General features: G+C 42.7%; 1 protein-coding gene across 1 annotated transcript in view; it reads left to right on the top strand.

Moving 5' to 3' along the window:
• The first annotated feature begins 9,628 nt into the window (after positions 1-9,628).
• Kmt2c (lysine methyltransferase 2C) overlaps positions 9,629-26,715 on the top strand; it is a 226,539-nt gene continuing 209,452 nt past the window's right edge. The window contains 1 exon segment of the mRNA XM_057788031.1: positions 9,629-9,954. Coding sequence (XP_057644014.1) covers positions 9,794-9,954 — 161 coding nt within the window. The 5' untranslated portion in view covers positions 9,629-9,793.

Below are 26,715 nucleotides of genomic sequence, written 5' to 3'. Positions count from 1 at the left end.
AAAATAATTTTTTTTTCATATCAAAAGATGGATGTGGCCCAGGGTGGTGCAGGCCTGTGGGCTAAGAATTTAGGAGGTGGAGGTAGGAAGATCAAGAGTTTAAGGCTAGTTGGCTACATGGCAAGTTCAGGAAAGCCTGGGATGTGTGAGACCCTATTTAAAAAAACACAATGAAGACACCGCTGCCTAAAGTTTGTGTATTATTAGTCTGTCAGCTTGATACATTTCTAGCTATATACATTGTATGCAAAGATATGTAAAGGGTCAGTGCAGGGTCTGAACTCAGGACTTTGATACCCTTAGCCCTTCTAACAATAAGGTTTTTGATCTGGTACAAACCGCGCTGCTTGTTGATTACAATGGGGTGACTAGTATGGCTCCAAATGTCATGTCCTATGAATGTGACCCCTCTTTCTTTTGGAAATAACATGCTTTGCTATTCACTAAGATGAAGACATACTAGATCGCTGAGGGTCTTCAGTCCAACAGGTGTGGTTTCCTATGAGAAAAGAAAACATAGATACAGGGAAAAGAGAAGCTGAAGACAGAGCGATGCCCAGGAAAGGCCATGTGATGATGGAGGCAGAAGATTGGAGAAAGGGTGGAGGCTTTTCTTCATAACCTCCTAGAAGGAAGCATCTTTTTCAACATTTACTGTTGGCCTCTGGCCTCCAGGATGATGAGTATTAGTATTAGTAGTGTCTTAAACTGCTCAGATTGTGGTACTTTGTTGCAGCACCTGATACCTCTAACACAGCAGTCTTCTGAGCTTGAAAAGGAGACGGACCTAGGAACGCATATGTGAGAGGGAGAGGGAAGAGGAAAAACTGAGACCTTTTCTAGAATACTCACAGTCTTCCTTTGTTCTCAGAGGACTACTGAAGGGCACTTGTTGGCAGTGTTTCCAGGTTACCTTCTGATGATGATGTCTAACACCCCTCCACCAAATCCCATAGACACATTAAAAGTTTGGTTTTATATACCATGGGTGTATTTTTGTTTTCTCAAGACAGGTTTTCTCTGTGTAACAGTTCTGGTTGTTCTGTCACTCTGTACACCAGGACGACCTTGAACTCATAGATATCCACCTGCCTCTGCTTCTCCAGTGGTGGGATTAACTCTGTGTGCCACTACTGCCGGGCTTAAAGCAAGCTTTTTTATTTATGTACATAGGCTGCCTTCCCCTAAGGTGGAGTTCAAGAGGTCAACATTGGACATGAGGAAGACAGGGTTTTTATAGCTTAGGGGTAGGGCATTTCTAAATGAGGGACTTGGCTGGCAAAATAGGCTAGGTTATCAGAACAGAACATAAGCATCACAAGTTAGGCATAATGACCTCCTAAAACTAAGACACTATTGCAGGGTGGTCCTAACAGGGTAGTCATAACAACAGGTAGTCATAATAACCTTTTGAAACAAAGGTAGGGTTGCAAGATGGTTATAATAACTTTTTGGAACAAAGACATGGTTGTTGTTTCCTGGAACAGACAGTACAGAACCATTTGTAGTTAAGGTTACAGGTTGGGCATAGTCCAATCCTTGAGAAACAGAGATTTAATCATACACAACAATGAACATAATTTGTCTTTGCTGTAAGGTGGCTTTTAAACCTAAAATGGAGGCAGGGTAGTTCATCACGTGGTGGTACACACCTTGAATTCCAGCTATGGGAGGCAAAAGCAGGCAGATTTCTGAGTTCTTGGCCAGCCTGGTCTACATAGCAAGTTCTAGAACAAACACAGCTGTATGATGAGACAGTCTTTCTCACACACACAAAAGGGTTATTAATTTTTAAATTTGATGTGATAAGTATTTGACTATCTGCTTGTCTGAGCACTACATATGTGCTTAGTGCCCCCAGAGGCTAAAAGAGGGTGTCAGGTCTCATAGATTCAGAATTAAACACAATTGAGAGTTGCCATATGGATACTGGATCAAATCCCATTGCTCTGCAAGAACAGCCAGTGCTTTTAACCACTGAATCATATCTCTACTCCATCCCCTTTTGATGATTGTTCTATTTGTTTTCTTCTGCTTCTTCCTTTCAGTTTCCCAACACAAACCAGGCAGCGGTGGCGCACGCCTTTAATCCCAGCACTTGGGAGGCAGAGGCAGGCAGAGCTCTCTGTGAGTTTGAGGTCACCTTGGTCTACAAGAGTTAGTTCCAGGATAGCTAGGGATATTACACAGAGAAACCCTGTCTTGGAAAAAAAAAAGTTGTCCAACACATAGACATATGGTGTGCATTACTGACATACCTTATACAAATTAATACATATAATGTATTTTTTTTTCTAGTGATGGGAATGAACTTTCAGCTTTGGAACATGTTTATATAGGGGTTCTACCATTGATCTACATGCCCAACAAAGTACAACTTTAACAGTAAAAAATAGCAATACAAAAAGATATACTAAGCCGGGCGGTGGTGGCGCACGCCTTTAATCCCAGCACTTGGGAGGCAGAGGCAGGCGGATCTCTGTGAGTTCGAGACCAGCCTGGTCTACAGAGCTAGTTCCAGGACAGGCTCCAAAGCCACAGAGAAACCCTGTCTCGAAAAACCAAAAAAAAAAAAAAAAAAAAAAAAAAAGATATACTACTTATTTATTTATTTATTTTGGTTTTTCGAGACAGGGTTTCTCTGTAGCTTTGGTGCCTGTTCCAGAACTAGCTCTTGTAGACCAGGCTGGCCTTGAACTCCCAGAGATCCGCCTGCCTCTGCCTCCCAAGTGCTGGGATTAAAGGCGTGCGCCACCACCGCCCAGCTATACTATTTATTTATATATTATTTATTTTTTGGTTTTTTGAGACAGGGTTTCTCAGTAGCTATGGAGCCAGTCCTGGAAGTTGCTCTGTAGACCAGGCCGACCTCTATCTCACAGATCCGCCTGCCTCTGCCTCCTGAGTGCTGGGATTAACGGAGTGTGCCACTACTGCCTGGCAAGATACACTATTTACATTTTCAAACCAAGCTGGGGATGTGGCAGCTTAGTGGTAGACATGCCTAACATGCACAAAGCCCTTCACTTGATTGACACAATGCCCCTCAGCATTGACTACAAACTAAACAAGCCCAGGATAAACAACCCGAAGAACTCAAGACCTCAAATTCACAGGAGGATAACAGTCATAGTGGATCCACAGAGAGCTGTATGGATGTTTTCACAGTCACCAATAGCAAAGGAAAGACTGCACTCTTACCAAAGATACTCGGTGGCATCTATAGGTCGTTAACAGGAAAGAATGGATCTGGACATTACATTTGTATGGAGCCACTGTTCTGCTAGACTCTTGGAGAATCTTGCTTATCGTTTCCTGAGATTTTTTTTTTCCTGTGTTGTCAGTAACGTACTTTCCTCAGCACTCCAACACATAAAATATATATGTATGTACTTATTTATGTATGATCAACAGAGTACTAGCTGTTTCCTGAGAGAGTGCAATATTTCAGAAGAACATGGAATAGAAATGAATGGACCTTTGTAATGCAGTTCTTTAGAGGTGGTCGCTATAGTTATTTCATACCTGCTATATTTAAAAAATGGTCCTTATTCTACATTTTTTTTTGTTTGTTTGTTTTTCAAGACAGGGTTTCTCTGTAGCTTTGGTGCCTGTCCTGGAACTAGCTCTTTTTTTTTGTTGTTGTTGTTTTTTTGTTTGTTTTTCGAGACAGGGTTTCTCTGTGGTTTTGGAGCCTGTCCTGGAACTAGCTCTGTAGACCAGGCTGGTCTCGAACTCACAGAGATTCACCTGCCTCTGCCTCCCGAGTGGTGGGATTAAAGGCGTGCCCCACCACCTCCTGGCTCATTCTTATTTTTTTTTTTTTGAGACAGTTTTATTATGTAACCCCAACTGGCCTCAACTTCACAGAGATCTGCCTGTCTCTGCCTTGTGAGTGCTGTGACTGGAGGCATGCATTGCCATATCTGGTCTAATTATTCAGAAAAGTTGGAAGGGTGCCACTACTCCCGGCTTCCTTCTTGTCTTTCTGGTGGTTCACTTTGAGAAAACAGCTATTGTCTGGATTTTTGCCATTCTGGTCACAGAAAGGTATAATTTGCTTGACTGGTATGGAAAACCTTTATGGTACTGAGTAAATTCCTCAGATACTTCTGAGTCAGTCACTTTTTTGTTGTTGTTGTTTTTTTCGAGACAGGGTTTCTCTGTGGTTTTGGAGCCTGTCCTGGAACTAGATCTTGTAGATCAGGCTGGTCTCGAACTCACAGAGATCCGCCTGCCTCTGCCTCCCGAGTGCTGGGATTAAAGGCGTGCGCCACCACTGCCCGGCCAGTCAGTCACTTTTTGTCACATTAAAAAAAATATTTGGAAACACTTTAAGGGAGGTGGATTTATTTAGGCTCTCATTGGCTTCCTTGCTGTGGGCCTGTGATAAGGATGAAGGGGCACCCCCAGTGACTTACTCCAGCCGATACCCCATACTAGTTCCATCACCTCCAATAATGCCATCCAAGTATGAGCCCACCAAAGCACTGGTTCAGTCACTTTCCCAAAGCCTTTACTGTAGGCAGAGACTGCTTGTTTGCTTCCCAGCCACCCAGGTCCAAAACAATCACACAGAAACTATATTAATTACAACAACACTTGACCAATCACTTAAGCGTATTGCTAGCTAGCTAGATCTTATATCTTAAATTAACCCATTTTCATTATTTTATATTTTACCACGAGGCTCATGGTTTACCAGTAAAGTTCCAAGGCGTCTGTCTCCTTAGATGGCTACATGGCATCTCCTTGACTCCACCTACTTTCTTCCAGTATTCAGTTAGTTGCCCTCTCTAGCTCTATTCTGCCCTGTCATAGGCCCAAGAAACTTCTTTATTCATTAACCAATAAAAGCAACACATACATAGGACTTCCCACATCACTTAACCTCTGAACACTGTATTGAAGAGCAATACAATGAGTACATGAGTTTTGGGGAGACATCTCATTTCAAACCATAGCACCTTTATCAGCATCCTGGGTTGTATTTCATCTGTTTGCCCATGGCAACTTTATGTTAATAAATCTGCTATTGGTCCTCTTAAGATAGACCTCGATGATGTGCAAGGTAGGATCTCTGCGAGTTTGAGCTAGGCCTAGTCTACATAAGAGATATAGGCCATCTAGGGCTATGTATTGATATACTGTCTTAAAAACAAATAAACAACCCCCAACAGCTTAAACTTAGCTACAGGAACGAAGATTTAAAGCCAGCACCTCATCTTCGTCATCTTTTACTCTTAGTATTCCTACCCAGATCTCTAGTCTGTTCTACATACTCTACAATGTTCTGCTCCAGGTCTGTTCTGTTTCCTTGTAATTCTCTGATAGTAGTGACTTATATTCTGCTAGGGAATCAGGAACTCAAGACCACCTGAGAACATGGAGTTCTCCTGAGAACATGGGCTATATGGCAAGACTGTGTCTCAAAGCAAAATAAAACAGAAAACCATGTTGGTCTATAGTTTTGTGCATGTGATACTCACAGAAGAGGAGAAATTCTAGTCTCAATATGGGGACTAATATTTGAAAAAAAAACCCAAGTTTTCTCTTTTCCCCAAAGTAATTTTTTTTGCAATGCATGTAAAAATAGAAATTGCATACCAGAAACAACATAGAAAATTTCATGTGTTTTAACAATAAGAACTATGTTCAACTGTGCAAAGCATCCATGTTTCTGAGGATGATGCTGTTACTATTTTTAATGACACCATTGAGACATGTCTATTCAAGGACAGCAAATATAAACAAAGTTATAATTCTGTATCCTGTATTTTAAAATCTATTTCATAAAAAATTTATATGTATGCTTTACTGAATTATGTCTCTGCATCACGTGTGTGCCTACTGTCCATGGAGGCCAGAAGAGAGTGACAGATCTCGTGGAACCAAAGTTATAGACAATTTTGAGCCTCTATATGGGTGCTGGATTAAACCTGGGTCCTCTGGGAGAGCAGAAATGCTTTTAACCATTAAACCAACTATCCACCCTCTTACTTTTTAAAGATTTGTATGTGTGCATGTGTTGTGTGCACATGAATGCAGGTGCCACAGAAGCCAAAGGTGTTGGCTTCCTTCAGAACTGGAGTTATGGGCAGTTGTGAGCTGCCTTATCTGGGTGCTGGGAATGGGACTGCAAACCTCTGCAAGGTCTACAAAGGGAGTTCCAGGACAGGCTCCAAAGCCACAGAGAAACCCTGTCTCGAAAAACCAAAAAAAAAAAAAAAAAAATAAAAGAGCAGTAGAGGATTCAGCTCCGAGCCATCTCTTCAGCCTCTGTATCATTTTGAAATAGGGTCTTACATAGCCTAGGCCTGCTTCCTATCCACTACGTAACCCCAGATGTCCTTGATACTGATCTTCCTGCTTCCTCCTACCAAGTACTGGGTTATAGGTACCATCAAGCCTATTTATTTTTGAGCTTTGCAATTTCTTAAAATTAATTTTAAGTTCTATTATCAACTTGTTCTTTTGCTTTAATTTGTGAATTACCTTACTCCTACTTTAAATTTCTATTATTATTACTTTTTTTTTTTTTTTTTTGAGGCAAGGTTTCTCTGGGTAACAGTCCTTACTGTATTGGAACTCACTTTGTAGACCAGGCTGGCCTCAAATTCACAGAGCTCCGTCTGTCTCTGCTTCCCAGTGCTGAAACCAAAAGCCTGCGCCATTACTGCCCGGCTTTTTTTTTTGTTTTGTTTTGTTTTAATTTTAAAAGAGAGGGCCTCACATGCCGGACTCTGCCCAGTGCTGGAATTAAAAGTGTGGAACACCACACTTTGCTCCATGCCTGTTCTATTTTAACAATAACAAAACAATGTAACATTTTAATTGTTTTTAAAATGAATACTACTCTTTCAGGGTTTCTCTGTGTAACACTGGCTGTCCTGGAACTAGATCTGTAGACCAGACTGGCCTCATACTCACAAAGATCCACCTGCCCCTGCCTCCCACGTGCAGGGATTAAAGGCGTGCGCCACCACCGTCCGGCCCAATGAATACTATTCTTATTCTAATATCAAAAGTAAACAGCTTTATTTGAAAAGTTTATATTTAGCCGGGCGATGGTGGCGCACGCCTTTAATCCCAGCACTCGGGAGGCTGAGGCAGGCGGATTTCTGTGAGTTCGAGACCAGCCTGGTCTACAGAGCTAGTTCCAGGACAGGCTCCAAAGCCACAGAGAAACCATGTCTCGAAAAAAAAAAAACAAAGTTTATATTTAAAAGCTAGGCCCAGGAACTGTAGAAATGGCTCAGCAGTTAAGAGCACTTGTTCTTGCAGAAAATTGGAGCTGGTTTCTGCTTTTCACATGGCAGCTCACAAGTGCCTGTAACTCCAGTTCTAGGGCATTGGATACCCTCTGGCCTCTGCCGGTGTCTGGACATACCTGGTGCACACAAACTTACACATACATACATATAAATAAATCTTTAAAAAAGATTTGGGTTTAGGGAAATCACGGTGGAGTGCTTGCTCAGCACATGGAAAGGCCTGGGTTCAATATATATTGCCACAATAAATAAATTTAAAAAGGCAATAGTCTAGAAACCCCAGTTTCCAAAAAGCATTTATTTAAAGCGAAATGTGTAGAAGGAAATGAAAAGAGGCGTCTTTTATATTTTTATTTAATAATTAAATGTCACAGTACATTGTATTCCTCTCCTTTTAATTTCTGGCTTACCTTTATCCTGACAGCTTCTTCCCTTCTCCAGGCTTCCTTTGACTGTACATATAAAAAGCTGAAAAGGCCTGCAGAGATTAAACTCTGAAGGAATTCAAGAGAGTCAATTTCTTACTTCAGCCATTGCAAACACAACAAAAACCAAAACCAAAAAACCGTGCTTTCCGCTGGAATATCCTCTGGACCACCAAAGTTTGATTCAGATGGGAAGCCCAGTTCAGTGTTAATAGCCTGGCTGGTGGGTGGCAGGAAAGGTGACCCCGCATCTCTGGAAACAAGTGCATTCTTTTCGCCTGCCATTGAAACTGTTGTCGAGGATGGAAAGAAGTGATCGCCCCGAGCGTTGGGATTCCGGGCTCCAAGCAGGGAGGGCTCAGCCTTCCACAAAGCTCCACAGATCTGTTTCCCCAGCTACACTATTTCCCACTCCCACACGCCAACCGATAGTAGGAAGGAAGCGCTGAGTAGCCCGGCGTCCTAGAGGTTTCCACACCCGGCACGGATTAGGCGAATTCTGGTCCATTTTTAAAGGAATCATTATATGTGTGTGTGTGTTTTATGGGAGTCAGCTTAGCAGTATTCCCCCTTTTCTCTCTTTAGCACACGCAACGGACACGCCGATGAATTTCTGTCCGTGTAGACAGCTTTTATTCCTCTCAACCTGCCCGCTCGGCTTTTTGTCAAGCAGCCTCCCGGGCTCACAGTGTTTAAAACATGACGTCGAACTACAGCTGGAGTGAGAGTCGACGCCGCGCTGCTATGGCCGCGCCGCACCGGGGAAGCCTACGTGGGACTCCGCGAGGCCCGGGGCGGCCCACGCCCGGGGGTGTTCGCGGACGCACGTGCGCGCCCCGCACGCGGGTGCACGCTCCGGAGTGTTTACACCGCTCGCTCCCCACCCCGGCCAGGCCCGACCCCGATCCCGGATACCCGGTCCGCAGCTTAGCGCCCGCCGCAGCCCGAGGTGCAGCCGCCGCCGCGTCAGAGCGGGCGGGGGAGGGGCGGTGAGGTCAGCGGCGGCGGCCCGGCGGCGCGCGGCGCATGCGTGGAGCAAGTCCTGTGAGTGGCAGCGGCGCGCGGGGGGCGGGGGCGGGAGGCGCCTGTGTGTGGGCGAGCCGGCGGCGAGTTTGAGAGGTCTGTGGTGCGGGTCGCCCCGAGGGACCCGGGCGCGGGCCTCGCGCGACCGCCCCGGCCGTGTGCGTGCGTTGTTTGTGTGGTGAACGCACAGCCGCCAAACTTCCTCCTCCACTGCCCCGGGGAGGGAAAGCGTTAGCGAGTGAGAGGGAACCCATCGTGAGGGAGCCAGGCTTGATGGAAGCGAAAGCTAGCGCGAGGGGGAGATCCCGAGCGTGAGGGAGCGATAGCCAGCGAGCACGGGCAGCGGCGAGAGCTGGCCGTGCGAGGCAGCGCTCGCCCGCGCGCGAGGACCGAGCGTGAGGGAACTAGCCGTAGGCAGCGACGCGAGCGAGCGAGCGGTGTGTGAGGGAGCGATCGCCAGCGCGCGACTGAGGGGCCGGTGCTCGCGCCACCCCGGAACCCACCACAACAACTGGAGCAGCTGTCAAAACTTCGCCACGGCGTGGGCCTGACGGGGCTGACGGCGCGGGGGAGGGGTGGCTGTCGCCGCCCCGCCGCCCCCTCCGCGGCCCTTTCTCCTCCCGCCGCGGGCGGCCTGGGGGAGGGGCCGGGCGGAGACCCCTGCGGCCGCCCCGGGCCCCGCTCCCCTCGCGCCGCGCCCCGCCCCGCCCCGCTCGGCGCCGCCCTCCGGCCCGGCCCCGCTGTCCCCAGCCCTAGCCGCGGCGCCCCGCCCCGCGCGGCCGGCCCCGCCCGCCCCGCCCGCCTGCCCGCCGCCCCCCGCCGGCCCCTGCGCGCGGAGTGCGCGCGCCCGCGCCGATGTGTGTGAGTGCGTGTCCTGCTAGCTCCATGTTGCCGCCTCTCTCGGTACCTGCTGCTGCTGCTGCTGCTGCTCCCGGGGTTGCGGGAAATGCGAGAGGCTGAGCCGGGGAGGAGCAACTCGAGCAGCAGCAGCGGCGGCGGCTGCGGCCGCTGCGGCGGGAGGAGCCCCCCAGGAGGAGGACCGGGATCCATGTGTCTTTCCTGGTGACTAGGATGTCGTCGGAGGAGGACCGGAGCGCGGAGCAGCAGCAGCCGCCGCCAGCACCCCCCGAGGAGCCCGGAGCCCCTGCCCCGAGCCCCGCAGCCGCAGACAAAAGACCTCGGGGCCGGCCTCGCAAAGATGGCGCTTCCCCTTTCCAGAGAGCCAGAAAGAAGTAAGTTGAGCGCGAGGGAGCCAGGCGGGCGGCCAGCGGCGGCGCGGCCCGGAGCTGTCAGGCCCCCGGCCCGGTGGGGGCGGGGCGGCCCAGGCGCGGCCCGGTTCGGCGGCGCCCGCGCAGGTCCCGCCGGCCGCGCCGCGCACTTTACTTTGGAGTTCGGCCTCGCTTCTGGGAGAACCGCCCGGCGGCTTCCCCAGGGCCTAGCCCGGCGTCCGCACACGCCCCGCCGAGCACGCCCAGCTCGCTGCCCGGCCCGGCCGCTCGGAGCCACAAAGCTGTGGGCGCCAGGGACCGAGCTGTCAAACGCCGCGGCCGGGTGGTCCCGGTGCGGCGGCCGGCGCTCTTTGTCAGCTCGCGGCTCCTTTAACTTTTCTTGCTCCCAGACCGGTGCTTTTGCCCCTTAATGATACATTAGGAAGCCATTCGAGCCTGTCCTCCCCATCCCCCACCGCCCCGAACCGCACCGCCCGGCTCCGCAGCCGGCGCTCGGGATCGCACGGGCCCAGGTGTGAGCAAGCCGGAGTTTCGGGAACGCGGCCGGCGTCCGCGGTGCTGACGGTCCAGAGCACTTTGTTTCGGGGAGCGGACAGCTTTAAACGTCGCTCGCCTAGTAACTTTAACTCCAGCTGGGCAGGGAATGGCTTTCGATTGTTTTTGAGCGTACGTGAGGACTGTGCCCGGTGGATGAACTGGCCAAAAAGTGTTGTCTTTACCAAGTGGTTATTCGGCAACTTTGCTTGAAAAATTAAGGGAGCCGGTTTAGTGCCAGTGAGTTAGTTGCTCAGCTATTGTGGCTCTTCTGGGTGCTGCGGAAGATTGGTGACCGTCTTTCAAAGTTGCAGAATGGCGTGTGTTGCTTACTCATTTCATTGTATGATATTCTCATTGAACTGTTGGTGGTGGAAGGGTGCGCTGGGACTTGCAGGAAGAAGCCAGCACATTTATGGATAGGCTATTTCTTTGGTTTTCGTGCCTTCATTTGTTGTGCAGTAAATAGTGTTAACTGATGCGTAGCAGCCTGGGCTTCGGGAACCCATTAAGCACTTGACCCAGTGTACCTTTTTTTTTGAGGTTTGCTATCCTTGTACTAGGAAATGTACCAGGGCCTTCAGTCGCCTCCATATTTATTGCCTGCCAGTTCTTACCTAGCTGTGAGAAATCTTGAGAGAAACACTGTATAGAGGATGTATACATTATTGCATTAGGTTCTTTGTGATACAGAGTTAAGAGTTTATTTTGTCTGTTACATTGTAAGGTGATGCCCTGCATAAAATACCATTATTTTGCCTTGACTGAAATTTGGAGAAGGTATGTGGAGTCTTAAGTAACTTTGGACTTAGTAAAAACAGTTTTAAAAAGCAATACAGGTTCAAACCATGTTAGAGTTTTACTTCGATTCCTTCTCATTTTCTGTTTGAAAACCATTTATGTCGCACAAGAAGGTTCATGATGGCACATGCCTTTAATCCCAGCACTCAGGAGGCAGAGACAGGCGAATCTGAGTTCAAAGCCATCCTGGTCTACAGAGCAGTTCCAGGATATCCCGGGCTACACAGACAAATCATGTTTTGAGGGGAAAAAAAAAACAAAAACATTTACATCTCTTACTATTGGTTAATTTGAGATTACTGTATGTTTTATATTTGTACTTAAATTCTTCCTGTTAGAAAGAATAGATACACAAGTGCTCATTTTTGCAGTGCCTGGACCATGCATTGTGCCTCCCCCGTTGCTGTGAGCTCAGTTGTATTAGTGCAACTCAGTTGTGTTAGTGAAACTCCTCTGAACTGGAAGACTGGTTATTGCCACTTTATTATTTTAATTATTAGCACTGTTAAGAAGAAGCTTTTTTTTGAGAAGCTAAACTTTTTTTTTTTTTTTTATCAAGAATGACAGTATAAAGGCCAGATGATGGTGGCGCACACTAATCCCAGCATTCAGGAGGCAGAGGCAGGCGGATCTCTGTGAGTTTTGAAGCCAGCCTGGTCTACAAAGCAAGTTCTAGGACAGCCAGAGCTATGCAGTAAAACCATGTCTCAAAAAACAAAACAAACAACAATAACAAAAAGAATAACAGCATAGCCTAACAAAACTTTGGGAAATGTTTAGGTCAGTTCTGTTATGTATTGTTTCTTCTTTTGCTGAAAAGCAAAGATAATTCTTTACAGTGGAAGTCAAATGTAGTGGCTTCCAACTTTTAAATATTTAAAAGTTAGGTATCTTTTGAAGGGAGTGGAATTTCTAATTGTTTTTGAGACATGTAAATGGAAACTAATGTGTGAAATGGAAAGTAAAGAGGTTTTTGACTGTGTATCTCTATACCTACCATGTTAGAATCCATGTGGAAAAGACCTTGTAGCTAGTGAAGACCCTGAAAGTGAAACTGATGTGTAACAGATGTGATTTAAGGTTTTCAATAAGTGAAAAATGTGGAATTGCAAACAGTGCACTGAAGAAATGAAAGTTAATATCCTTTGTTTGTTTATTTGCTTGTTTGAGACAGGGCCTCTTTCTGTAGCTCTGACCGACCTGGCACTTTCTATCTAGATGACTGGCTTTGAACTCACAGATACCTGCCTTCCTCTGCCTCCTTATCCCTGGGATAAAGGACATGCCCCACCACATCCCTTGAAAATAAAATATTCTTTATGAGATCTAATAAAGGTTTTAATATTATCAGTGATGATCACTAACTTAGGGCCAAAACAAAAACAAGGTCTTATGACAGTAGTTTGATTATAACAGAATGGATTTTTTAATTTGTTTTTGAATGAAAAAAGGTAACCATGCACTGCCAATTATTGTGCTTGAAGTTTTAATAATTAAGTAAACAAATCAAGTGTTTTATAATTTTAGCTATCTGAATTTTTGTTTTATCATATTTAAAAGGCATAAGATAATATAGTTAGTTGGTTCTACATTAGCTAAAATTATACTAAAATTATCTTAACTTTTTAAAAACAAATATTTTGAACTGAAAGACTGTCTGAAATTTCTCCTTAACTATAAAGACTCTAGTTATTTTGAGTGCTCATAATCCTTACCTGAGGCATCAGTGTTGCTTCCTGGTAAAACAGCCCCTGCTGGAGGATTGTATATGTCAGAGGTCTATAATTCTGTCAGTGTTAAATGAAGCTTGTTTTTTTGTTTTTGTTTTTTTTTAAAGACGGATTTTTACTGTGGGCCTGCAACCAACTGTGTAGGCCAGGCTTGCTAGGATTAAATGGAGTAAGATATGCTTGTGGAGTTCTGGGATTAAATGTTAAATACTACACCTGGCTTTAGAGGGAAGCCCAGGAAGTGTTCTACCATATTTGTTATGTCATCAAAGTTGAAGTCAGGGATTGCACGTGGTGAACAGGCAATGCCGAAGCAGCAGGTGGCAGGGACAGGATTTCTGGGATACTGTGTTGAACTCTTATTGAGTCAGCTCTGTGCTCTGAATCACTTTTCAGAGGGCAATTACTGTTACTGGAGAGACAACTTGAGTGTTATTGTTACAGAAAAATCAGGGACAATGGATGATGTCTTACAAGGGATCAGCAAAAATTGCAGTGCAGCTGGTAACAGTTGTTACTTTGTTGTAAGACTCTTTTCTCTAATAAAATTTCTCAAACCTGCAAACTTGAAATAAGTGATAGACAACTTTTCTTCACTACTATATGTACAATTTAATAGAAAGTCTTCCCCCCAGATCACTATTTATGTATTTTGAGATAATACAAGTATATAATATTTATGATAGCATTTCTTTTTCTTTTTCTTGCTTTCCTTCCCTTCCTTCCTTTCTTCTTCCTTCCTTCCTCCCCCCTCTCCTCTTCCTCCCTCTCAGCCACTTTCCTTTAGTATTTTTTTTGTTTTTTTTTTTTGAGATAAGGCCTATTGTGTGTTCCAGGCTGACCTTGAACTTGGTATGTAGCCTGGGCTGGCCTAGAGTTTGAATATTTCCTTAGCATCCCACAGCATGGTTTGTAGGTATGCATGACCATGCTGAGCAAAATGATTCTTAAGTTTTAATATTTTTTTAAGATAGCAGATAAATGTGTGTGTGTGTGTATATATATATATCTTACAGTATGTTATATATCTATTTTACTATCTGTCTGTCTATCTGTATCCACTGATCTCTTGTCCATAGTAGGCACTAAAATGTCTTAATTTAATTGAAAACTGGATCTGGGACTGGATCTCTTCCCTGTACAGAGAGGTGGTTTTAACTTGGCTGTGTTGTAGTTTGCTATTGTCCTGTTGGTTTATTCCTAGGAATTATTAATATATGATGTTTTTAGTCTCATAATTTTACCTTGCTTCTTAAGTTGATGAACATGGATTTCCATGTAAATTTAAAAGTATTGTATAGTTTAATTTCTCATTCTTTTTTTTTGGTTTTTCGAGACAGGGTTTCTCTGTGGCTTTGGAGCCTGTCCTGGAACTAGCTCTTGTAGACCAGGCTGGTCTCGAACTCACAGAGATCCGCCTACCTCTGCCTCCCAAGTGCTTAATTTCTCATTCTTAAAATAATTTGTTATATATCCTATTACCCACTTAATTCTATGATGCAAGAGTAATAGTCAGTTTTCAAAGTTACAAACTGATTACAAGACTTTGTATAAGACTCGGTGCCTTACCTGCTTTCTGTTCTGCAAAATTACAGGTTATTCTTTGGGCCACAGGTTTTTCTGATCAGATAGTGTCTGTCCAGCCCTAATATCCTTTAAGTCAATGTAAGCTTGTAACTAAGGGGCTTTCATGGAACTTCATTGACCTTCTAAAATAAATATGATCAGTTTTTAGGTATAAAGAACACTAATTTGGTCTGGAGAGAATGCTCTGTGCTTAAGAGCACTTGCTGATCTTCCAGAGAACCCGGATTTGGTTCTCACAGCCATGTTGGGGAGTTTGCAAAGTGCACATACATATATACAGGCAAATACTCATACACATAATATCTTTTAGTAAGTGATCCTAGCACTTGGGAGTCAGGCTAGTAGCTCTCTGAATTCTAGATCTGTGTGGTCTACATAACAAAGTTCTAGTCCAGAGTTACACAGTGAAACCCTGTTTTAAAACAATCAAGCAAGCAAGCAAACAAACAAATATTCTTTTAAAAAATAGAGCCCTAGAAGTTCTCTTCATGAATTTCCGGTGGAGAACCGTGAGGTGGAGAAATCCTTGATGGGTATAATTTTTGCTTTTTCGTCTGTGATACTCTTAGGCCACAGAATAAACTTTCTAATAGATATATGTTCCCCTATTAAACTTTTTCTTTTTTTTACATTTATTTATATGTGTGCACACACACGTGTGTGTACGTGGACTCATGCATGCATCAGTATGTGCATGAATGTCAGAGGATATCTTGTGGGAGTAGGCTCTCTTCTACCATCTGGGTTCAAGACTAGATGGTAAGTGCATTTAGCCACCAAGTCATCTTGTTGGCTCCTAAATATTTCTATCTGTTGGTTTTTAGCAAACTGATTAATCCCTTCCTTCTCCTATAAAACTTTATCATGTTTTTACCTAGTAACTATTTTCAGAACTTATTGGCAAGTCAAGTTGTAAAAAGTTATCCAGGAAAAGGGGCATGATTTCTGTTTTATAATGGCCTTGCATACCAATGTGTGCCTGTGGTGGTTATGAAATATTTAGTAGAAAAAACAGTCTTGAATTTAGAATCTGAAGTTCTTTTTTAAAGATTTATTTGTACTTTAATTTTTTTTTTTTTGGTTTTTCGAGACAGGGTTTCTCTGTGACTTTGGAGTCTGTCCTGGAACTAGCTCTGTAGACCAGGCTGGTCTCGAACTCACAGAGATCCGCCTGCCTCTGCCTCCCGAGTGCTGGGATTAAAGGCGTGCGCCACCATCGCCCGGCTTGTACTTTAATTTTTGAAGCCAGGGTTTCACTGTGTAGCTCTGTTTGGTCCGAGACTCATTGGGCTTGAACTGAGAGATAATGACTGCCTCTACCTTCTGAGGTCTTGGATTAAAGGCATGAACCACCACTTCTGGCTTATTTTTATTTTGTATTTGTGTGAGTGCCTACGTGTATGTATATGTACAGTGTGAGTCCCTGGTGAATGCATAGGCCAGAAGGCTACACCGGATTCCCTAGATCTAGAGTTACAGGCAGTTGTGAGCTGACATGGGTGTGGGAATTGAACTCTGCAAGTCCTCTACAAGAGAAGCATATTCTGTCAGTATGAGCCATATGTTTAGCCTAGAATTGGAAGTTTGATCTATTGCAGAATATGAGAGACCTTAGAGCTCAGCTTTAGAGGAATAGGAATGACACAGCTCGTTTATGCTTTATTATGTTAGAAAAGGCCTTATGTGAAAGATGTTTCACTTTGCTTCTGCTGCCGCTGCTGTATGATAGCAGAGCTATATAAAACAGTTTGAGATGACTTAGACTTTCTGTGTACTTTTTTACTAAAATGTTTTTGCATTTATTTTTATTTTATGTTATTTTATGTAGATGAGTATTTTGATTGCATGAATATCTGCACCTGAGTAGGTTAGAAGAAAGCATCAGATCCTTTGGAACTGGAGTTAATGGATTATTGTGAGCCACCATGTGGATGCTAGCAGCCAAACTCTGTCCTCTGCAGAGCAACAGATGTTCTCAACTCTGAGCCTGTTCTTCAGCTGCTCTGTTCACTTTTTAAAGTAATTAAGACAGTCTTTCCTTGTGGGTTAACATAAATTAATATATATATATATATGTATATATACATATAGGCACACACACACACCACAGCAGCACGACTGTAGGAATTGGTTCTCTCCTTCCACCATGTAGGACTTGGGATCCGATATGTAGACCAGGTTGGCCTACATACTGAAATTATCATGTGCCTTGAAGTTGTCATTTGACTTTTTTTTTTTTTGGTTTTTCGAGACAGGGTTTCTCTGGTTTTGGAGCCTGTCCTGGAACTAGCTCTTGTAGACCAGGCTGGTCTTGAACTCACAGAGATCCGCCTGCCTCTGCCTCCCGAGTGCTGGGATTAAAGGTGTGCGCCACCACCGCCTGACTTGTCATTTGCCTCTTGCTTCTGCCTCCCAACTTCTAGGATTACAGGCATGTTCTACCACATCTGGCTCTATTGACGTTTTTCCCCCCTCCTTTGGCACATCTCACTCACTCACTCACTCACAGAACATGCAGAATATCATGAACAGTCAACCCTGCAAGAGAGGAGTCACTAGCCAAGTGGAGTCTTGGAAGGTTTACTGGAAGTAGTATTTGAATTAAACCCTGCAGGGTTGGTGAGGTTTAGCTAAGTAGAGTGATAAGAGTGTGTTTGGGAGAACAGAGGGAATATAATTATTTCAGAGAGAAGTTAGAGTGTTTTCCTGGTGGAGAATGGAGGCAGAGGCTTAATACATGTAGTGGTTCTTGTACTAGTGAATGTGGGCTCTATTCTGGTGTCAGGGTTATCAACTTTTAGGCATTTTAAATGGGTTACAGACTCATAGTCAGGTCCTGAATGATAGCTGACTCTTGAGGCCTTGGGTAAAAAGTGGTGAGTAAAAACTGCCAGTTTGTTTAGTTGTTGTTGTTTTTGGTCGTTTTGAGATGATCTAGAGTCGAGGCCTGGTCCTGAATTCCCAATCCTCTTACCTTCTCAGTGTTATTTGACAGCCCTGGTTAGCACAGAACTCCTTGTAGACCAGGCAGGCTTGGAACTCACAGAGACCCACCTGTGATTTAATGGGGGTTATTTTAGAAAAACCACCGTGGTAAAAAGTATGAAGAGACAAGCTACCTACAGGCAGAGATAATGTGCTTCTGATGCAGTGTCATAGGCAAGTCAGAGGCAAAGGGAAGATTCCTGGAGATGTGGCAGGGAAGGGAGAAGTCTTAATCATTGCAGAGGAGGAGTGGGAAAGTCTCTGGCATGTATACCTAGAGGAAGGAAGTGCTCAAGACATATCTGGGGATGTAGGAATGAGGTTTTCGGATAGCTCATGATAGGTAATTAAAGATGTGATTTACTTGGACCTGCTTACAAGTCTACTTTGCTGTTTCGCCTCTCCTGCTGGGGATGTACCTAGGGCCTCACACATTCTAGGCAAGTTCATAACCACTTGAACTACAGCCCTGACCCTTATTGTGCAATTTTTTTTTTTTTTTTACTAAAGCTTTCGTGAAAATTTTTTTTTTTTTATGTGCAATTTTTATCTAGACAAAGAGATTGGTGGGAACCAATGTGGGAGGCTGCTTGCCACATTGTTGGCTTAATAAAAACCGTTTCAGGAGTTGTAAAGTTGTAAGTTTAATCTTGACTTTATCTTATAAAAAATACATATGTGCCGGGTGGTGGTGGCGCACGCCTTTAATCCCAGCACTCGGGAGGCAGAGGCAGGCGGATCTCTGTGAGTTCGAGGCCAGCCTGGTCTACAAGAGCTGGTTCCAGGGACGGGCACCAAAGCTACAGAGAAACCCTATCTCGAAAAACCAAAAAAAAAAAAAAAAAAAAAGCTAAAACGTGTTTTTGTATATAGAAAAATATTTGAAATATTTGGAAGACTATATATATATATACTTTGTAGTGCACTTCCCGATTTAAAAAAAAAAGTTAGCAATTTATTTTGCTTTGCTTTTGAGATAGGATCTCACTATATAGCCCTAGAAGGCCTTGAATTTACTACCTCTGCCTGCCCAGGATTAAAGGTATGAGCCACCATGCCTGGCAAAGCTTAAAATTTAAAATACATGCAAAAGATAGAAATTCTGGTGAAAGATCAGTAATTATTATTTTAAAATTTTGTTCATTCCTTGTGTGTGTGTTTGTGTGTATGTGTGTGATGTGTTTGTATGATTAAGGCAGGGTCTATTTCCATCCCCCAAGGGACTTACCATTTCTTGCTGGCTTGGAACTTGCAGTGAAGACAAGATGGCTTATAATTCATAGAAATCCATCCACCTGCATCTGCCTTCCAAGTGTTGGAATTAAAGGCATGTGCCACCAGGTCAGGCCCAAAGCAGGGTTTTTACTGAATGTTTTTCATTATAAAGAATAGTAACTCCCTAGGAAAGCTACTATGACAAAATGATTTAAAAATTTTTTATTAGCCAAACTGATAAATGTCATTATTGTGGAATTTTTTAATGTAATTCTGATCAGGATTTTAATAAGCTTTCTAAATGAGACTTAATAGGTAGTATTGAATGATTTCTTGTACTAAGGATGTAGGTCAGTAATAGAAAGTTTATCTAGTGTGTTTAAGGTCTTCCAAAAGATAATTATTTTAAATTTATTTTTTCAAGTTTAATCATATATACAGTGTATTTTAGTCATAGCCATTCTCCATTATTTCCTACTTTTTTTTCTTGAGAGAGGATTTCATTGTGTAGTCCTGAAACTCAGTATGTAGACTAGGCTGGCTTTGAGCCTCTCTGCCTCCAGAGTGCTAGGATTGAAAGCCTGTACTGCTATGCCCAGAACATCCTTTTATTTTTTTTAACTTTTTAAATATAGCTTAGGCTGGCCTGGTCTACAAAGGAGTTCCAGGACAGCCAGGGCTATTACATAGAGGACAGAGGCCTTAAAGTATGTGGTGGTTATAGACACATCGAGATGTTATCTGTGTAGAACTGAAGGAAGAGATGCTGTCTGCTGTTGTAAGCACCCCAGTGGGCCATACCTTCTTAGAGTCAACTTGTTGTGTAGTGTATGTCTTGTCTAGTCCTGTTTGGCAGTAGTGATGACACTAGAATAGGTTTGGGTACAACTTCTTTTTTGTTGTTGTTTTTTTTGGTTTTTTTGAGACAGGGTTTTCTCTGTAGCTGTGGCTGTCCTGCAACGAGGTCTGTAGATCAGGCTGGCATTCTCTCTCCTGAGTGCTGAGATTAACCATGTGGGCAACCACCACCTGGCTTAGTTTTGGGAGTCTTAAGTGATTGCAGTGCTAGGAGCTGGAAGATTCTGTGGAGAGGGATGGGTTCTTAGACTAACTTTTCCAGAGTCTCAGTGGGGTTCAAGTCCTAGTTGACGTTTTGGTTGAGTGCAGTCACAAAAGCAATCACACTGGTAAGAGTAGCAGAGGCACCACCCAGCTGAATCCAGCCAAGATTGTGAAATCGTGAATAAATACGGTGGATTGTTCGTAGCAACAAATAATAGTAATATTGGACACTAGGCTGGCAAGATGGCTCAGTGGGTAAAAGTGCTTAGCACCAAGTCTGGGTCTGATCCAGGGGAACCACAGGATGGAAGGAGAGAAACCTCTACACATGCACCTTGAGATGTGCATATACATACATACAAATAAACAAGTATACACATGTAATTAAAATAATGAAAGGAGATGATTTTATGAATTAAGGGACTCTTAAGAACAGAGTGATAAAAATGATTATAACTACTGTTTTCTAGGTTCTTTTACTGAGATAGTTAAATGAGGCTTATTGCTACATTTGGCCCTTCTTTCTCTAAGACATTTTAAGGTAGAAATGAATTATTATTGAGGGGTTTAATATTTAAATAATGCTGTTATCAGGACTGTGATGTAGGTTGGTTAATTGAGTGCTTGTCTAACATGCATGAAACCCTGTGTTTGATCTGCAGTGCCTGTAATCTCAACCTTGGGGGAGGTGGAGGCAGGAGAATCACAAGTTCAAGGTTATCCTCAACTATAGATTGAGTGTGAGAGATTCTAGCTTTGGATATAGGAAAGTCTGTCTCAAGCTCTCTCCTTTCAAATGTAGTTATGACTATAGATTGTCTATAATTAGATAATACCTATTAGATAAAAAATTATGCATAACCCCTCCAAGTTAGAATTTTGTTTTTGATTTATGCACACCTGATACATAGTGAAATATTTGTATTTTGTTGGGAGACCTAGCTTGTATTGCCAACAACAGGATGTGTCAGAACTAGGTTCCCCCTTCAATCCCTGCCTTTGTTTTAACAGGACATTATGTAGGCAAGGATGGCCTTGATCTTACAGAATTCACCTGTCCCTGCCACCAAAGTGCAAAGATTAAAGATGTGTGCCATCACTCCCATCTGTCTCTCTACCTCACCCCTCTTTTAGAATAGAAACTTTAGAATAATATGGACTTGAACTGGATGTGTATTTCTCTTTCCCATCAAATTCTTCAGGATAGGAGATAAGTTGGTATGGTGCCTTTGCACTGCAGAGTCACTCAGTGGAGACCTGTCTCCTTTGTGTTTCTAGGGTATGGCATCTGCTTTAAGATTCCGTGATGGCTACTCGAGCTCCAGTCATTACATTTGTGTCCCATGAAGCAGAGTGGAGGAGACCACAGACCAATATTACCCTTTAAAATGCTATTTAAAAAACACTGTTTGGACTGGATGTTGTGGTCTGGCACTCAGGAGGTAGAGGCAGGAGGATCTCTGAGTTTGAGGCCAGCCTGTTCTTCAGTGAAACACTGTTACAAAAAATGTGTGTGCGCGTGTTTGTGCTTGTTTGTGTATAGATGTAGGTAGACATGGCTTAGTATTTAAGAGCACTAGTTATTGCAGAGAACCCAAGTTTGATTCCTGTCTCTGAAATGGTGTCTTACAACCATCCATAACTCCAGCTCCATGGTATTTAGGGTCCTTCTCTGACCTTTATGAGTACCAGACATGCATGTGCCATACATACACACATGACAATAAAATACTGATACATAGAAAATAAATTAGAAAAAAAAATTGGCTATTTTAAAAGTACCCCATGTTTCAACTTGTATATCCAAGTGATTTGAACTTAATTATAGTGGTGATATGGCCAGAATAGCTTAAGAGAGGCCAGGAGTGTAGTAAAAGAACATTTTATATTTATTTATTTATTGTATTAAATATATAATTAAATATATTATAATAATATATTTTATTTATTATATTATAAATAATCATATTATTTACAATAAATCATTACATAATTTTTTTTTCCTGTGCAGCCCTGGCTGTCCTGGAACTCATTCTATAAATCAGTCTGGCCTAGAACTCAGAGATTCACTTACTTCTGTTTCCTGATTGCTGGAATTAAAGGCATTCAACATCACTGCATGGCAGTTTTATTTATTGTGCATGTGTCTGGATGTATGTGTGCTACAGCATGTGTGGTAGGTCAGAGGACAAAACTCAGGTCACCCGGCTTGGCAGCAAGTGCCTTTTTCTGCTGAACCATCTTGTAAACCTGTGTTTTAATTCTTTATTATTGAGATTCATGTCTCTCCTTCAAACCATTGTGGAAGGAAAGTGTTAAATATTATAATTGCTGTGTATTTCAGTGAAATTATAGGTGACTTAATTTTTTTTTTTTCCCAAATGTGATGTCACTGGTCTGTAATCCCAGCACTCTGGAGGAAAAGGTGGGAGGAGGATTGAGGATAGCAAGATTGAGGATAGCCTGGTGATCCCAGGCCAGGCAGGTATTCATAATGAGACCCTGCCTAAAATAAGTAAATCTGTGTTTCTTTTCTTATTTTTCCAAGTATGTTCCTGAAGCATTTGTGTTACTCTCAGCTGAGTTTACTTCTTTTTTTGTTAATAACCCTGGGAAGATATTGGGTAAAGTCAGCTAAGAAGCACTGTGTATGTATACTGGAGAGGTCAGTATATGACAGAATTCTTCTCTTTCTTCATACTGTGGAAGCTCAATGACAACTAATGCAGAATCACTCACATGACTCTTTATTTTGTGGAGTTTTAATTTTTCTTTACATTTTTCTCTGCTCCCCTTTCTTCCCTCTCCCCCCCTCTCCTCCCCTCTGACCCCATGCTTCCAGTTTACTCAGGAGATCTTGTCTTTTTTTTTTTTTTTTTTTTTCCTATTTAGATCCATGTATGTCTTTCTTAGGGCCCTCTTTGTTGTCTAGGTTCTCTGGGGTTGTGGACGGTAGGTTGGTTTTTCTTTGCTTTATGTCTAAAAGCCACTTATGAGTGAATACATATTATATTTGTCTTTCTGGGTCTGGGTTACCTCACTCAATATGTTTTTTTTCTAGATTCATTCATTTGCCTACAAATTTCAGTATGTCATTTTTTATTGCTGTGTAGTATTTTCTTTTTTCTTTTTCTTTTTTTTTTTTTTTTTTGGTTTTTAGAGACAGGGTTTCTCTGTAGTTTTGGAGCCTGCCTCTTGTAGACCAGGCTGGTCTCGAACTCACAGAGATCCGCCTGCCTCTGCCTCCTGAGTGCTGGGATTAAAGGCGTGCGTGCGCCACCACCGCCCAGCTGTGTAGTATTTTCTTGTGTAAATGTACCACATTTTCTTTATCCATTCTTCAGTTGAGGGGCCTCTAGGTTGTTCCCAGGTGACTCACAAGACTCTTGGAGAAAGCAGCTATTGCTTGTAAGTGCTGAGCCATTATGACTCTAGCCCTCTTAATTCCTTCCTTTTCTTTTTCTTATTTTGAGAGAGGGTCTTTCTGTGTAGCCTTGGCTGTCCTGGAACTCACTACGTAGACCAGGCTGGCCTCAAACTCATAGAGATCTACCTACTTCTGCCTCCCAAGTGATTAAAGGCGCCTCCCAAGTGATTAAAGGCGTGCACCACCACCTCCTGGCTCAGCCTTGGCTTTTAAATAAACTCCTGCCTTACTTAGAAGGAGGAGAAAGAGCAAATTGGTGTGTGTGGTTTACTATGGACAATAGAGAGCCTTTGAGAATGTTAAACAGGAGAAACACGTCTGTTAGGAAAATAACCTTGGCAGGGATAGTAAAGCCATAACTAATGATTCTTTTGCTCAGTGATTAATATCAAATGAGGGATCTTTGCTTAGCAGGTATGAGGGGTTTGGTTTGATTCTAGCACAGAAAAAGAAGCCTGTCATGCAAAGTAACTTTTGTACTTTCTTTTTCCTGTTAACAGCTTCATACATGTATATAAATGAGTTGTAGTTAGTTTCACCCTCATTCCCCCTTTCTGTTCACCTTCTTAAATCCTCTTCCTACTTCATGTCTTTCGGTCACAAAAAGTAATCAGAATTGCTGGCTTAAGTGTGGGTAGGACGTTTATTTTCGATTATGGGCAGTTTATCAGCTGCTATACTGTTGGAAGAAGATAATACCCTTTCTCCCCCAATTCTGATCTCTGTTAGAAATAGTTTACACGTGGGGCAGTGGTAACACAAGCCTAGAGTTCAAGGCCAGCCTGGTTCACACAGCAGGAGTTCCAGGGTATGGAGAACTACACCGAGAAACCCTGTCTTGAAAAACAAACAAACAAACAAAAAAGAGTTTTCATTTGTTTTTTTGTTTTTGGTCACTATGAAACCCTGGCTGGACTTGAAAGCATAGGGTTCTGCCGCCTTCCTCTGCTGGGATTAAAGGGGTGCACCACTGGGTTGATCCTCATTGTATGTGGCTCTTCCATTTTTTTTTTTTTTAAAGAGATGGTGCTGGGGACTTAAACTAGGGCCTCAGGATTGCTAGGCTTTATATCCCCAACACGGTGCAAATAATTTTAAATTTTTTTATAAATTTTGTTGGTGCAAGTCTGTACTATTTTAAAATGATTTTATTTCATATGCACAAGTATTTTTTCCTGCCTGCATGTCTAGGCACTATATATCTGCCTGATACTAGTGGAGGCCAGAAGAGGGTGTCTCTTAGAACTGTAGTTATAGAGAATTTGGAGCTGCCATGTAAATGCTGGAGATCATACCCTGGTCCTCTGGAATATCAGCCAGTGCTCTTAACCACTGAGCCATTTCTCCATTCCTCTGAATGCTTTTTGTCTCTCTTTTTTCATTCATTCATTCATTGAAACAGGCTTTCAATTTCATAGCTCTGGCTGTCTTGAAAGTTACTACAGTAATAAGTAACCTGTTCTCAGGCTGGTCTCCAACTCAGAGATTCACTATCCTCTACCTCTGGAACACTCGGGTTAAAAGTGTTTGTCCCCATGTCTAGTTTCTTATTCTTTTTAAAATTTATAACTGTTGCTAGTATAAAAATTATGGTTGTTTTATGGATCTTATTTCTTTTATTTACTAAACCCACTTACTGCAGATTCTTCAGAATTTTCTTCATACAGGATCATGACATCAACATACATATTAGATGTTTAACTTAATTTATTCATTTTTGTTTTTTCCAGACATGTTTTGTCTGTGTAGCACTGGCTGTCCAGGAACTTTATTTGTAGACCAGGCTGGCCTTGAATTTACAGAGACGGCTTCTGCCTCCCGAGTGATAGATAGGGTTAAAGGTGTGTGCTACCACCACCCATCTAGATGTTTAACTTTAAAAATCCCAAGCCAATCTAAGATATTCTTTTCTGTTTGTTTTGAGACAGGGTTTCTCTTTATAGTCCCGTGGCTGTCCTGGAACTTCTCTGTAACCAGACTGGCCTTAAACTCAAATCTGCCTCTGGCTCTGGGATTAAAGGCATGTGCCATCACCACCAGGCTCACTTGAGAGGGCATTTTTAAATGGTTATTGTCCTATTTCTGAAGACTGATGTAGGCCTCAACTCTCAGGAACTTGAGAGATGGAAGCAAGATGACCATGAGTTCTTGATGAGCCTGCATTACAAAGAGTTCAAGGCCAGCTTGGGAAACTTAGTAAGAACCTGCCTCAAAATAGAAAGATAGAAAGTTTTTTTTTTTGATATATTTTTTAAAGAGGGCGGAGGCGATAGCTTACTGATAGAATACTTGCTTGACATTCCTGGTAGGTTTAGTCTTAGTATTGGGCAGTAGGGCTGGAGGCCCGAGAAATCCGAAGATGAAATTTTTTTTTTAAAAATGTAATGGGCTGGATTTAGCTCAGGGCTAGAGTGTTTGCATAACATGTGGAAGGCCCTGTGTTTAATCCCCAGCACTTTAAAAATGACAACAGCAACAACAACAAAATTATTTTAGTTTTATGTATTAGTAGTTGCCAGACTAGCAGAGATGAACTTTTTAAAAAATTAATTTAGAAACTTTTAGGGATCTTGCTATACTCAGATTGGTATGAAATTTAGTTTGTGCTAGGATTACAGATTTGAGCCACTGTGCCTGTGAAGATAAGTCACTTGATTTTTCTAATTCAGGTGAGCATTAAGTAGAAAGAACATTAGTTGTAATAAAGGCAGCAAGTGTATATACAAGCAGATGGCCACATTTTGCTTTGAGAAGTTTTACGCTATTCAGACAGATATTCTTTGTTGATCTTGGCCAAATGACTTTTTTGTGCTTCAGTTGTTTTATCTGCTAAATAGAGTAATAGTAGCACCTGTCATAGGGTTGGAATTGTTGTAAGTGCTAGAACAATGTCTGATGTATAGTAAGCAATTCATCCGTTTATTAGTATTTAATAGGCCAGAGTAAAGCAGCATGCTTAGAGAAGTAAATTGCTTGATTTGAGTCTTATCACCATAGTTCATGTTCAGTTTAATGTGGCTCCTAATGCTTTTGGGGTTACAGGTCTCTTTGATATATCATCTCTTCCCAAGGAAGAATATATAAGTAAATCTAGGCATATATGTTTTCTACAGTTTAAGGGAAAGGTATCAGTGACTCCTTCTCCTCCAAGCATTTCCAAAAACATTGAAGGGCCTCATAGCCCTTGGAGTAAGTCAATTTCCTCTAAAAATCAGTGTTCTGAAAGAGACCCATCTTGGATATACAGGTGATGGAGGTTGTTTTTCCTCAGAACTGAGTTCTAGAGAACACAGTGTTAGTACTTCTTTTCCCCTAAGAAAACACTCTACTTCAAAGGAAGACATTCTTTTATGGGTATTGTCCTATTTCAAAAGACTGTGGGTGATGGATATCCATAGTGTGTTTTACTATTGTGCTAGCCCA

Source organism: Chionomys nivalis, chromosome 1 (assembly GCF_950005125.1).
Source record: "Chionomys nivalis chromosome 1, mChiNiv1.1, whole genome shotgun sequence".
Classification (NCBI taxonomy): Eukaryota; Metazoa; Chordata; class Mammalia; order Rodentia; family Cricetidae; genus Chionomys; species Chionomys nivalis.
The sequence above is the reverse complement of the archived record's forward strand: the minus strand, read 5'-3'. Positions and strand labels throughout refer to the sequence as shown.